This window comes from Lingula anatina, chromosome 1, assembly GCF_051362555.1.
Source record: "Lingula anatina isolate TDL-2025a chromosome 1, LinAna3.0, whole genome shotgun sequence".
In the NCBI taxonomy this organism is placed as follows: domain Eukaryota; kingdom Metazoa; phylum Brachiopoda; class Lingulata; order Lingulida; family Lingulidae; genus Lingula; species Lingula anatina.
In genome coordinates, this window is record NC_141767.1 from 18,027,443 (window position 1) to 18,039,956 (window position 12,514).

Here is a 12,514-nt window from a genome sequence, read left to right on the forward strand (position 1 = left end):
TATCTTGGTCATTGTGTTCTTAAGTATTTGTTTTTGTGTAAAGTCTACCAAACATTGTAAATGGATTTTGGACTTGAAATTAATTAATTGTTATTATTATTACGTTTTACCTGAAAACAGTTATGAAGAGGCCATTTTAAGGCACATATGAATTCCAAACTAAGTGATTTTAAGATTTGATTGAGCTGGTAACATATTTCTTTTAAATTTATTGATGATTGTTATTTTTCCCATTGCAGAATGTAGGTCCAAATCACCGTGGTAATGACACTATAGTTCAAGAAGATAGGCCTCAGGTTCTTGCTGCAAGGTTTATGTATGGACCCTTAGACATTGTACAATTGTCAAGGGAAAAAGTAAGATAAGAGTTCTTCTGTTTTTAAGATTATCCAGATAAATACTAAATGTAGGCAGTATGTTGTCCTTATTTATAAATGTGTAGGCAGCTTTAGACTTTTTCAGAAATAAAACTTTTTCTGTAAAGTGGATCAATTATAGTAGACCCCACATAAGTTGGACACAGTGGCACCATAACATTTATTTGAGTTATGCAAAGATTTGAGTTTGTCAGTGATGATATTAGTATTCTAATTTGGAAAAAAAAGAAAACATTTCATAAGATTTGTTGACAAATCAAATCATAAGGTGACATATGATGGTGTAAGAAGTTGATAAAAAATTCAACTGTATCTTAAGGTATTACTTTCTAATTTATTGTCTGTTTTATGTACAATATGAATATGTCTGTTAAGGTTGACATCCATGTGATGACACAGCCACCTTCGGGAGAGTGGCTGTACTTTGGCACTGAGATAACAGACAGCCATGGAAGAGTCTCATTTAAAATTCCTGAGGACAAACGTCTCAGCCAGGGAATGTATCCTGTTAAAATGGTAGTCAGGTATGTGATCTTCTTGCCTTCCTGTGTAGTAGGTGTGCCATGTCCCATCCTGTACATAATCACATCTACCACATCATACAGTGGCATGCCTGATGCATTCACCTTCTATATATTAAGATGGATTCTCATCAAGTTCTATCGCACTCACAGAAACATATGACATTGTGAGTCTACTAGATGTGACATAATGGTTTCATCAAGTACAATGTCAATTCTAATAAACTCACCATGTTATACATGCCTGTAAGTTAGTTTGATGTGACACTGTGCTTATTGAGACTTTTTTAAAGGCTGTATAAAGGATGCCTGAGATGTATTTCACCTATTTGTGTATTTCATCCCTTTTAGTTTTCATAATTAACTGGCTTAATTTTTTTTTAGTCTCTCTTAAAAACCTCTTGGTCTGTTTAGAAACCTGTTAAAAATGGATGGGTTTGAAATGAACTTTTCTGTTATGTTTTATTTTGCTGAATTGCTTTCCTTTGCATGAAAAATTTTCATTATTTTAACTGTAATTCCAGAGGTGACCATACTTGTGCAGACTTCTACCTGGCAGTTCTCCCACCAAAGACAGAAGCTGTAGTATTCAGTATTGATGGCTCTTTTACAGCCAGTGTGTCAATCATGGGAAAAGACCCCAAAGTCAGGGCTGGGGCTGTAGATGTAGTCAGGTAATGTACACAGCACTTTGAAATGCACATTAAGACCCACAGAGGAAAATGTTTGAGAACTTGTTTTCTTGTTTGGAACTGATATAACTATTTAATCAACATTAAGACATATGAAAATTCCTTTATTATAATAGTTTAAGCTAATGCTTGAGGTACCTTCCCGATGAACAATTTACATTGAATACACTTGATTATAACTGTCTCTGCCATTCAACTTTATATCCACATCCAAAGCAATAACACCCAGGACCTTTCATATTTGTACTCGGTGTTCCAGGCATTGGCAGGATCTAGGCTACTTGATAATCTATGTGTCAGCCAGGCCAGACATGCAGCAGAAGAGAGTGGTGTCATGGCTAGCACAGCACAACTTCCCCCATGGGATGGTCTCCTTCATGGATGGGCTTTCTGCTGACCCTCTCAGGCAGAAGACTCAGTATCTAAAAAATCTTGTCAGTGAGGTAGGGATTAGATTGGGAAGTATTCCTTGTTGGTTTTTCCCCATTGGTTTTGACTGAAGATTTCGACAGAACATTTCCAGTTATGTCATAACAGTGAGAAAAATTTTAATCAGAAGAAAAAATATTGCTAAAAATTATTTTGTGTAAAATCTATGTAGATGGACAATGGCAAGTCCAAGGATACATACGGTATTTGTTTCAAACATGAACCTTAACTCCCTAAGCAGAAATATTCATACAGTAAGAATTTTATTTTATATGTTTTGATGTGTAGGCAGAGATCTCCATCCATGCAGCATATGGCTCCAGTAAAGACATTGCAGTTTATCAGGCAGTGGGCTGCAAGCCAGAACAGATATATATTGTTGGCAAAGTGGCAAAAAAGTATTACCAACAGGCCCAGGTATGTTGCCCCAATCACAAATATTTTATTTTGGCAGCCATCTCTGAGCTGCAAAAAAGTTGGGGGGAAAATGATGCTTGTTTATGATGTTGGCTTAGGCAGAACATTATTTGTTTAGTTTTTTTAAAAGAAAACATTTTCTCTTAACTATAATATGATAGTTCATAGCATCAATATTTAGAAAAATATATCAAATTATCCTCAACTTAACCATGGTATTTCAGATCCTGGCAGATGGTTATGCTGCACATCTCAGTGACCTGATCCTACACGGAGCTTCTCGCCCTGCAGTGGGTAATGCACGTATGTTTATTCGCAAGAGTTGCTTCATGTTGCCAGGCCAGATGAAGACATCAGGGAAGAAGCAGGCAGCTCGCAGGATGTCATCATTCCCCAACCAGCCAGCATTAGAGATTCCAGAGGACAGCACTATGCCGGCCATAGGGGTCAGTCAGTCTGGGAACACCGTGGTGGATGCAGGGCAGCTAGGGGTGGGTAAAGTTCGAGCCAGGGGAGCATCACCAAGGGGGAAGAATAGAGGTTTTGAGACTGGGGTCTAGGTTTAGAGGAGTTGCAGAAAGACCTAGCATCCTATGGGATTGGAATCTGACTGGTGATTAAGTTCAGCTGTTTAGTGGTTGAGATGGTTGAAAACTCTGAGGTTGGATTGTTTGACTTCCTTTTGGGATAAAACCAAATTTTCCTACCCACACTTTCAGGGAGAAAACTCTGACCTTATGAATGTGGGTTAAGGTCATCTCCTGGAACGAAAGGAACACAACATTGATAAAAGTTTAACTATGGTTGTGAGATGCAGGAATTATAGACAGCCATTTTGATGGTCATTTGACAAGTTGATTACAGACACAATGATTTTAGGAAAGAGACTATTTATAAGAATTGTACATGGAAAATCAGCAAATATGTTTGTTTGTAGCCCAAACCAAGTGATGAGCCAAGAAGTTTTACATGGAGTTTTACATAAAGCTTTTAGTAAATCATGCTTCATTCAGGAACTGAGAAACATACTCTCACATTAAAAAAAGTTCTGGACTCGGTGTTATGTTGTTACAGAGTATATTTTCGATGGTTGTTTCGTCACTAATTTGTTTTGTCTGTTCAATAATGAAAATGTGTAAAGAAGTGAATAATGATATTCTTTTTATGTAATATTGATTTCATTGCATAGTTTGAGTTGTTATTAGTAACTTGTTCAGTACAATCAATAAGGATCTTTCAAAAATACTTGCAGTGTAAACACTAATTTATGCTAAAAGCAAATTCTTTTTGTTAAATTAAGGATGTGAAAAAAAAGTGAGAGATATGAAAGGGGTCTGTACTAAAAGGTCAAGATTGATATAAGTTACATTTATAAATTTTGCCATGAATTTAGTACTTAATTCTTAGCATTGGTAATAGTATAGTTATAAAAACATGGCCATTAAATGCGATCCATGGGGGATGCACTGTTTATGGACAGGCACTTTTGGCTGTTTTTTAGCCATCCCTTATGTCTGTCACATCATTCTGTGCACTTTTTGATCACCCCATTTTTAATGATCTTTCATGGTAGAACACTAATCGAATTAGTTTATTGATTAAGATATTTTTTTATTTAAATAGTCTTAACCTTCTATACTTCTATTCTTATCAAGGTTTTATGATCTTCATCAAATTTACATGTCAGTTAGTTGAAGTACTGTACATTTGGCAGATTTTGCTGCTTGATGTTTAATATGTGCACATTGTAATTAGTTATGAAAATAATAGGACTTTTTATATTTTAATTGAGGATTTTGGTCAGTATTGCTCTGGTGGAAGTTACTTTTGATCCATCTTTTAGTCTGTCTCTCAGTTGTGCTAACAATCATGACTTGAAAGAGTGGAATGTTTTCTTTTAAAACAATAGATAATAAAGAATTTTTACATATTCTGAGTTATGTGAATTAAAAATGTTCATATAAATTACAATATTATTTTTAGCTCCAATTATTATATTTCATTTTGTTAATGATTAGCATCATGGCTACAATTTCAGGCAACTGTTCATATAATATTGGGTATTTTTTTCCAAAAAGTATGTATGTTTATCTAATGAATATCATATATATATATATATATATATATAAATGCTTCAATTTTCTATGTATCCAGTTTATATATGATTGTTAACTCTATCTTTCTCCAAGTTGGCAGTTTTTTCTTTGACAATGTCAAAGAAATTGGAAAAATTAATATATCATTTGAAAAAATAGTTATTAAAGGCATAATAACTCTTTGTATGAGACCTATATTTCACAATAAAAACCTTGTGAATAACTAATAGAAATATAATATATTCTGTTTTACCACAAAAACAGCAGTTATAGCTTTTATTCTGATATTTGAACTTGTCTTTAGACCACGCGACCTCCATTGATGTCTATACGTTGTTAAAATCTCTTAAGAGATTTTAACAAAAAACCAAACTTTTTAGAAAAAAACCAGGGACTAACTTTGAATGTAAAAATGGATTCATTAACCATTGGTAAGTATGGGAAAATTGTTGTTTACTCCAGGAAAATTCATTTTTTGGCCGAAACGAAGAGTTATTATTGCTTTAACTGTTTGTGTGCTATGAAATCCCCCTCCCTTATTTCTGTTTACTCTTCCACTTAAGACTGTACCAAAAATAAAGTATTGTATTGATAAGGTATTATTTTTGTAGTTTTATGTTATTGTACATGTTGCTTGAATGTACATTGTTTGACTATTTAAAAGTTCAGAGTATATGTACATACATGGATATGTAATAATTTCACCTTTTAAATTAACCATGACTAGGTTTAATCACCAGATGAGAAAAGCATTAATTTACATCATAAACAGTTGTTAAAGTGATATATGTATGAATGTGATAGGTGTAAAATTGGTGCTGTACAGTGTTCATTATGCTCAGTAGAAATCCCATTTTACAGGTGAAGCTCATGCTTTGTACCAGTTTGACGATCACTCATGTATCACAATGTCAAGTTTTCAGAATCACTGTTGAAAGTGTTTTTTGCAATATTTAACACGAATAAATGTCTCATCAGATGAGGAATATAGCTGTGTTTGTTATGAATAACTAAACTGGCAAAATGCTGCTATAAAATGAAATAACGTGTGATGTCCAAGTTAAAAATGCTGCATAGATGAAGGTCCAAATTTTCACTCCTCATAATATTCAACCGTTACAATTGTACCCGTAAAACGCAGCAATGAATGCGAAATATCCAAATATACTCATAGCACATGAAGCACTGTTTAAAAAACTGTGGAAATGAGGGGGCTAATTTGAAATACGTAAACCAGTAGGACACATACTGGTAAACGAAATTTGGTCTCGTTTTCAAATTAGAATGACGTCACAATGTGGCCATGTTTGATGCGACGATTAGACCGTGCGCACGTTTGTAATATTTATTGTTTCTTTCGTTTGAACGTGAAACACGGTTTTTCGTCTACTGTGCTATTCTCTAAACCGAATATACAATCTATATTCTTATTTAAGGTGAGGAATTAAAAGCTTCAACAATGTTAACTTTAGTTAGATCGTCCAAAGTAATCGAGTGTTTTGTGTTTGGGCAGCCGTAGCAGACGAATTTACGATGTCTCAGCCTTGGGTCCGTTATTGTTATGATATCTTGATAAGAAAAAAAGCGTCGGTCAAATTAAAGAGATTAATTAAATGCTTAACTGCAAAAATAGCAGGTACCGTAAGACAATGTGTCTTTTGCAGAGTTCTCATTATGCTGAAAGCTACAGGAAAGCGCGTCACGGAGGAGGAAGATGATTTCTGCGAGGAAAGTTTGCAGGAGATGGAGCTGGCACGACTGCAGAGACAACTGCGGATTATGGAAGGAGATCGCAAGGCATATCAAGAAAAATCAGTATTCATTATCAAAAAGCAAAAGTAAATAAGAATTTTTGTTTCATACACCACTAAAAATTAAGTTCACTATTTCTGTAGTTTTTACATGTGTAAGCTCAATGTAAATCCTGACGTGATGTTCCATTAGTTGGAACAAACTCATTCTTTTCTTTGTTACAATCATTATTTATCGTTTTACAGATGGAATGACTTAAAGACAAAACCATCCATTTTCTGAAAATTGGAGCTTGTTAAATATCCTTCCCAAAAAACTGAACATAATGTGCAGATACTGGGGCATACATGAAGGGCCACTGTTTGTCCTCTTTCTTGTATTAATTACATGCTTCTTCAGTAATTAAAAGTGTTGGTAACAGCACAAACATTTGATTTCTATTAAACAGTGCAGAAATCAATGCCCTCACCAAAGAAAATGAAGAGATCAATAAGGATCTGATGCAGGCTTTGAGTGATAAGAAATGTGCACAAGATATGTACAACACTGAACAGCTACAACTTCTCATTCAGAGCACTGATGATTACAAAGCACTTGTTGATGGTGAAAAATTAAAGATAGCTCAAATGGACGCACAGGTCAGGTTTGCAGGTTTTTCATTTTTATTGTATTTGCTTTATTATTATTATTATTATTATTATTATTATTATTATTATTATTATTATTTCTTTTCATTTTTTTTGTAAGTGGGCACTGCCACTGCTAAATTTCATTAACTTATTTTACAGTTATAATAAATTAGTAAAATCACTAAGTTATTTCTGTTGTGCCAAAATACTTTGATATTCATGTGAGAAAAAATGCCTTTCATGTAATTTCCATTAGATACTCCAATCATAGGATATCTTCATCATCATCATCATCATCATCATCATCAAAGGAAATGTAAAAAAATTATTTCACGTAAATAAATGCATTTATATGTTTACAACTGTACATGTTCGATTTAAAATAATTTCCCTTGAAAAACTCTTGTGAATGTCTGATAATTTTTGAGTCACTGGGGATGTCTATCAAACACTTTGTATTTAGAGACACAAGTAAGAAACAAGCAAGAGGTAGGCATATCATGGTTTTTTTTTTTTCACAGCCAACAATTTATATCTGAGGAAAAAAAAATGACTGTGCCATTTTTAATGCGAAAGTTTTAACTTGATTCATCCAATAAAAACACTACATGTAGTTCAGTGCATATTTATCTTTTGCTTTGTTTTCCTTTCTTACAGATTTAAATCTTATCCGTTCTTCTCTCTACTGCATGATATATTCAAAGAAATAATATGACTACTAATACTGAGATTTTTTTCTGTTAGATTCGTGCAATGGAAGAAAAGATCTGTCACCAGAGAATGACTATGGGTGGATTGTACAACAGCGCCACCAAGGCCAATGCGACAAGCAAAAGACTGAGAGTATTGGAAAACAGACTTGACAAGGCTGGTTTAATTTAACCTTTATTTTGTGGCTTTTCCCTATAATTTGTTCAAAAAGATATATTTTAGTCAACATGATATTTTTCTTTTTTTTTTTTTTTTGACGTAGAACTTTAATATACTTTTCTTTCGGTTGCAAAGAAGATTGTATTGTTATTGAATCAAGTTACCACATTTAACACTTTTAATTGTTGCGTTGTAAAAAAGCAGGAAAAAAATCACTCATATTGTAAGCTCTTGACCAATATACTGGTATGTCAATTAATTTTTGTCAAAATGTCTGACCTTAGATATATGCACTGAATAAGTGTGTCTGGTGTGTGTCTTCATTGTTTAAGTGGAGTAATTATAATAATTATGGTTTAAGAGAAATGATCTCTTCTTGACCTTTTAGCTCAGATCAAAGTGTACATGTAGTATCCAAGGATATTTAAGACATAAAAAAGATCCTTTCAATTGTTCATTTTTTCAATTTAGGCCATGGTGAATCTAAACAAACAGCTTGCTACAAATGCCAAACTGCGTGAAGAAATAGACCACTTGAGGCAAGAGAGAGCAGTGTTTGATAATTTACACAAGAAGTTATCTGCAGAACTGCAGCAGTCCAAAGATAAAGTAATGGAGATAATAGCAGAAGCAACTGCTGCTTATGATAGCAGGTAGTTTGGAAATTTTGTGATGTTATATGTACATAAAAACGTCAACCAGTGTGTGGTCAGCATGGTATTTGCATTATGAACATTGGTAATGCTGTCACCCTGTCCGTGTAGATTCAGCTCTGACTGCACTTGTATTCTGGTACACCTGACACAAAAACACATGCTAGTACATACAAAATACTCAATAGACCAATTAACAAATATGGGTATAAAATATGTTACCTTTTAAGGTAAAATAAACACATTGACTCTTTATGCAGAGATGATGCTGTTGTTTCATTGAACAATACCACACCTGAGAATTTGAAAGTTTTTTTGTGCAATTATTGCAGAGATGATGCTAACAATAAGATGCTGAGTCTCCAGGAGCGCACAGAGAGAGATGAGGCTCACTACCATGTGGAGATGAAGGACTTGCAGAGAATGATCAAGAATGATGAGAGTCTGAGGGAGTTCATGACAATTAAGGACCACGACAGGATGGAGTACAAACTGATGGAAATGGCTAAGAAAAAGAAGATGGGTAAGGGAGTAAGGTCAAATGGTGAAGAGTTTTAGAATGATTGCAAAAAAAAAAAAAAAATCTGAGTAAAAGATATGAAACCAATTAATATATCAATATCTACAAATATGTGACATATGTTTAAGATTAGTATATATGTAGAATTCTTTTTTTTTTTTTACCCATTTCATGATTTACTGGTAGTTATGTATTTCTTGTTGATCTTTATTCTTGTTCTTTTTTCGTAATCACTTTAATATTGCTTCTGTTAACTTACTATTTATGCACAGACATTATAAATGTCTGCATTTATTCAGAACATGTCTGTTTCTTTTAAATGCAGGACTTGTGCTTTATAAAAAATGTTTTAATACAGAAGTTTACAGAGATGTTTTCTTTAGCCTTGTTGTTTATGTGAAAATTGCTGAAATTGTTGAAGAAAATTTCTCTTTTGTCTATATAAGCAAGAATGTTTACGATCTGTTTCTTCAATAATTTTGGTCAATGTCTGTTCATGTACCAGCTGTGCTGTCTTGTTTACCTTTTTTGTTATTTTGCTTGGTCATCCATATTATTCCTCAGCAGCCTATATATAAAATATATAACATATTTTTTCATCACAAGTTCAAAATAAAGTAATGTCTCTTTCAAATTTTTTCAGCTTTATGCAATATGTCACATATTTAATTGAGTTAACCAACAAAATTCAACAGTCAAGACTTAGTATAGTATTTGTTATAGGTTGCTGAGGATGATATTTTTTAGTTCAATGTATTATTATAATTATTTATAGCTTGTGATGTTTTTGTGAGTGATGTGTTGGGAGTTATGCAGCAGGCACAGAAAACCTCCACACAAATCCTAAACAAATTTAAGGAATGGGAAAACACTGTGAGCAAAGGTGAACATAATGATAACTTATACTGGACACATGCATTGAATTCATCCTGTGCGATTGTATATGAGTAAAAGCTGTTTGTAGGAGATTCAGGGAGTGTTTTTCAGGGTGTATTACATGTATGTACCACAACTTCAAAGTTCAGTGCTGACAGTCTTGTTAACTAGCACTGCTTTTGTCACTTGGACTATTTTTTTAAATAGAACTATTATGGAAACAGGATTTTATTTGGGCTAGCCATGCAAACTTTTCAGTATCATTTGGGATGGGCCATTTTAGTGCATTTTGTGTGGGAAATATAAATCCCAAAAAGTTGGTTAATGGCACAATGACATGAATGACTGTCACAGGTATGAGGCAGTCTCCAGTCGACAAGCTTGTCTGCAAGAATCTGAAAAACCATTTGGTGCTATTATGCAGGCTCCTAATATGATGTTAAATTTTAGTTGTTATTAATTCATTTTTTAAAATTCATTTTCTTTCTTTAGTTGTTTTTTTTTTCCTTTTCCGTTTTATTTCTGACATATAATATTATCCCTAAATTAATTTTAACAATAATTTTAATACCCAGATTACCAGCACATTTGCCTCAATGACTTTCAACTCTGTTTGCTAGGATTGGATGCTGATAAGGCCATTGCTCAGAATCAAGAAAAGATCAAAACCTACGAGGAAGCCTTTGAACGCATCAAAACTGCCACAGGAGAGCAGGACATAGATGTGATAGTGAAACAGTTCATTGAGAAAGAGGGTGAGAACTTCGCACTGTTTAACTATGCCAATGAGGTGAACCATGAAGTTGAGTTGCTGAATGAAGAGATCAGTGCCATCAAGGAGGACATCAATAGGTTCAAGAGTGAGGAGGCCACTGTGGATAACAGCAGAGAGAAGATGCTTAAAGAACTGCAGGTCAGTGTAAGAGGCACAGGTTGTGAACTTTGATATGCAATAAACTATTTATTACATAATTATTTATTTTCTCTTTCAATTTATCGTGTGTATTTTTATTTACTTAACTTTTATCATTTTATAAAAATAGAAAATTTATGAATGGGTTTCTTATTAAAAATCTTGGGCCTGTGCATCATGTATAATGAGTGCAAGTGTAATTTTGTTGTTATTTATTATTATTAATTTTAAAAAAATTCAGATTAGCATCCAGAAAGCCACAGCTCAAACGGAGAAATCTCAGCAAAGGCTGAAGGAGGTGAACAAGTCCATGGAGAATTTGCGTCAGCAGATAGGTGCCATGTTCAGCAGTACTGGCTGTGATGACAAGCCAATACGGGAGATGCTGGGGGCTGGTGTGGGCATCACAGACAGCAATGTGATGATGTACCTGGGGCTGATTGAGCAGAGGACCAACGAAGTGCTGGCTGTGAAGGAATATTTGGAGATGAAGGTAGGTATAATTATGGGCTGATATTGAGGAGGGCAGTGAATGGAATCCTTTTCAGAACACTTTTCTTATTAATATATAAAACAATTTAACATTAAGTTGGCCTATGTTCTGTTCTCTCTTCATGCATTTTATCGATAATATTGTTGCAAGCAGTGAGACGATGAACTCATTCTTGTTTGAAAGTGGTATAGAAGAATTTTAATTGCAGGCTTGTGCAAACTCATTTTTTTACAAAGAAAAAAATGAAACCATATAGTATTAAAGATATTTGACAACACTTAACTATATTTCATTGGCCTGTATCTTATTTTCCAGGAGCAAGGCATCATTCCACCACCTAGTGCTGCTGCCCAAGCTGCTCCTGTAGCTGTACCTAAACCTACCAAACCCAGCCTGTCTAATGTGGTTCTTCCTCGGTAAGTTACCACATTGAATAAGGGTCGAAAGCTGGAAACTGGAGTTGCAAAAAAATTTTTTTTCAGTGGTTTTATTCTCTTTGCATTGTAAGGAAAGATTAGTAGTGAAACAACAGACATGTCAACTAGTTTTGCCTCTTAGAATGCAAAACTTTTAATTTGTTAAAAAGTAATGTCAGAAAAAAAAATGTGATTCAAACTTTTATTCTTTGCAGTGGAGACAGTGACACAGAAGAGGAAGAGGAAGATGTGAGGCCACTCAACCCTGACGAGATCAGAGCTCGTGTCCTGAAAGCTATGGATAAGAGGATGGCAGAGGCAGCCAGCTTGGAAGTGGAGCAGCCCAGAACTGGATCTAAAACTCCCACTAAAACTGGGACGAAGAAGAGAGTTTGACCCAACAATTTCTCTCTGACATATATTGTATATTATACTGTTGTAGTATTTATTGGTAGTGTAAATTAATTTATTCTGGAGATGTTGTTGTTACTGCAGCTTGCAAACAAACTGTTTTTCCATAATTCACAATGAAGGCGTGTATATTGTATGAAGAAAGTACTACGTTTTAACAGACAGATATCAAATGAAATTTTGCGTTGATATTTTCAGACAGCGTTTATGTGCGTTATGCTATCCAAGACGGATAAAAGGACTTTTTTCAACATGTCTAAAAACAAATGCATTCAAGGCAAATTTGCACTCTGGTGTAACATCTTTTGATTTACTGCATTTCAGTAGTTGCAACATCTTTATGGAGTTAAGTGGTGCTTTTGAATAAACACTTCTTTCAAGTTTTAGGTTGTTATTTATTATTAACTGCTGTCAACTTTTCTTTTGAACATGACGTGAGCAAATTTCAA

At 34.1% G+C, this 12,514-nt stretch overlaps 2 protein-coding genes across 6 annotated transcripts in view; both read left to right on the forward strand.

Annotated features, from left to right (window-relative positions):
• The window catches only part of LOC106154002 (protein retinal degeneration B), a 40,982-nt gene extending 36,445 nt beyond the window's left edge, over window positions 1-4,537 (forward strand). For all 4 annotated transcript variants that reach the window (XM_087002076.1, XM_087002079.1, XM_087002078.1 and 1 more), the window contains 6 exons: window positions 240-356; window positions 753-901; window positions 1,423-1,572; window positions 1,850-2,033; window positions 2,308-2,436; window positions 2,661-4,537. In XM_087002076.1, the coding sequence (XP_086858202.1) occupies window positions 240-356; window positions 753-901; window positions 1,423-1,572; window positions 1,850-2,033; window positions 2,308-2,436; window positions 2,661-2,996 (1,065 nt within the window). In that variant the 3' untranslated portion in view covers window positions 2,997-4,537. The remainder of the gene's footprint in view (window positions 1-239; window positions 357-752; window positions 902-1,422; window positions 1,573-1,849; window positions 2,034-2,307; window positions 2,437-2,660) is intronic.
• A 1,267-nt stretch (window positions 4,538-5,804) lies between these two features.
• Window positions 5,805-12,453, forward strand: LOC112041493 (coiled-coil domain-containing protein 63). Of its 2 annotated transcripts, XM_024074809.2 has the most exons (11): window positions 5,805-5,968; window positions 6,197-6,370; window positions 6,733-6,922; window positions 7,658-7,780; window positions 8,255-8,436; window positions 8,769-8,959; window positions 9,732-9,839; window positions 10,453-10,745; window positions 10,987-11,238; window positions 11,554-11,654; window positions 11,870-12,453. In XM_024074809.2, exons 2-11 carry the CDS (start codon window positions 6,207-6,209, stop codon window positions 12,048-12,050), a joined length of 1,785 nt encoding a protein of 594 aa, XP_023930577.1. In that variant the 5' UTR covers window positions 5,805-5,968; window positions 6,197-6,206; the 3' UTR covers window positions 12,051-12,453. The 2 variants fall into 2 exon arrangements, with proteins under 2 accessions (XP_023930577.1, XP_086858206.1); XM_087002080.1 differs by lacking the exon at window positions 9,732-9,839.
• Window positions 12,454-12,514: the final 61 nt, after the last annotated feature.

Excerpts from the sequence above, each read along its gene's own strand:
- LOC112041493 (XM_024074809.2), top strand. The coding sequence starts at position 6,207 with ATGCTGAAAGCTACAGGAAAGCGCGTCACGGAGGAGGAAGATGATTTC. Across the intron at positions 10,746-10,986 it reads AGATGCTTAAAGAACTGCAG|ATTAGCATCCAGAAAGCCAC; the intron begins GTCAGTGTAAGA and ends AAAAAAATTCAG. Across the intron at positions 11,239-11,553 it reads AGGAATATTTGGAGATGAAG|GAGCAAGGCATCATTCCACC; the intron begins GTAGGTATAATT and ends CTTATTTTCCAG.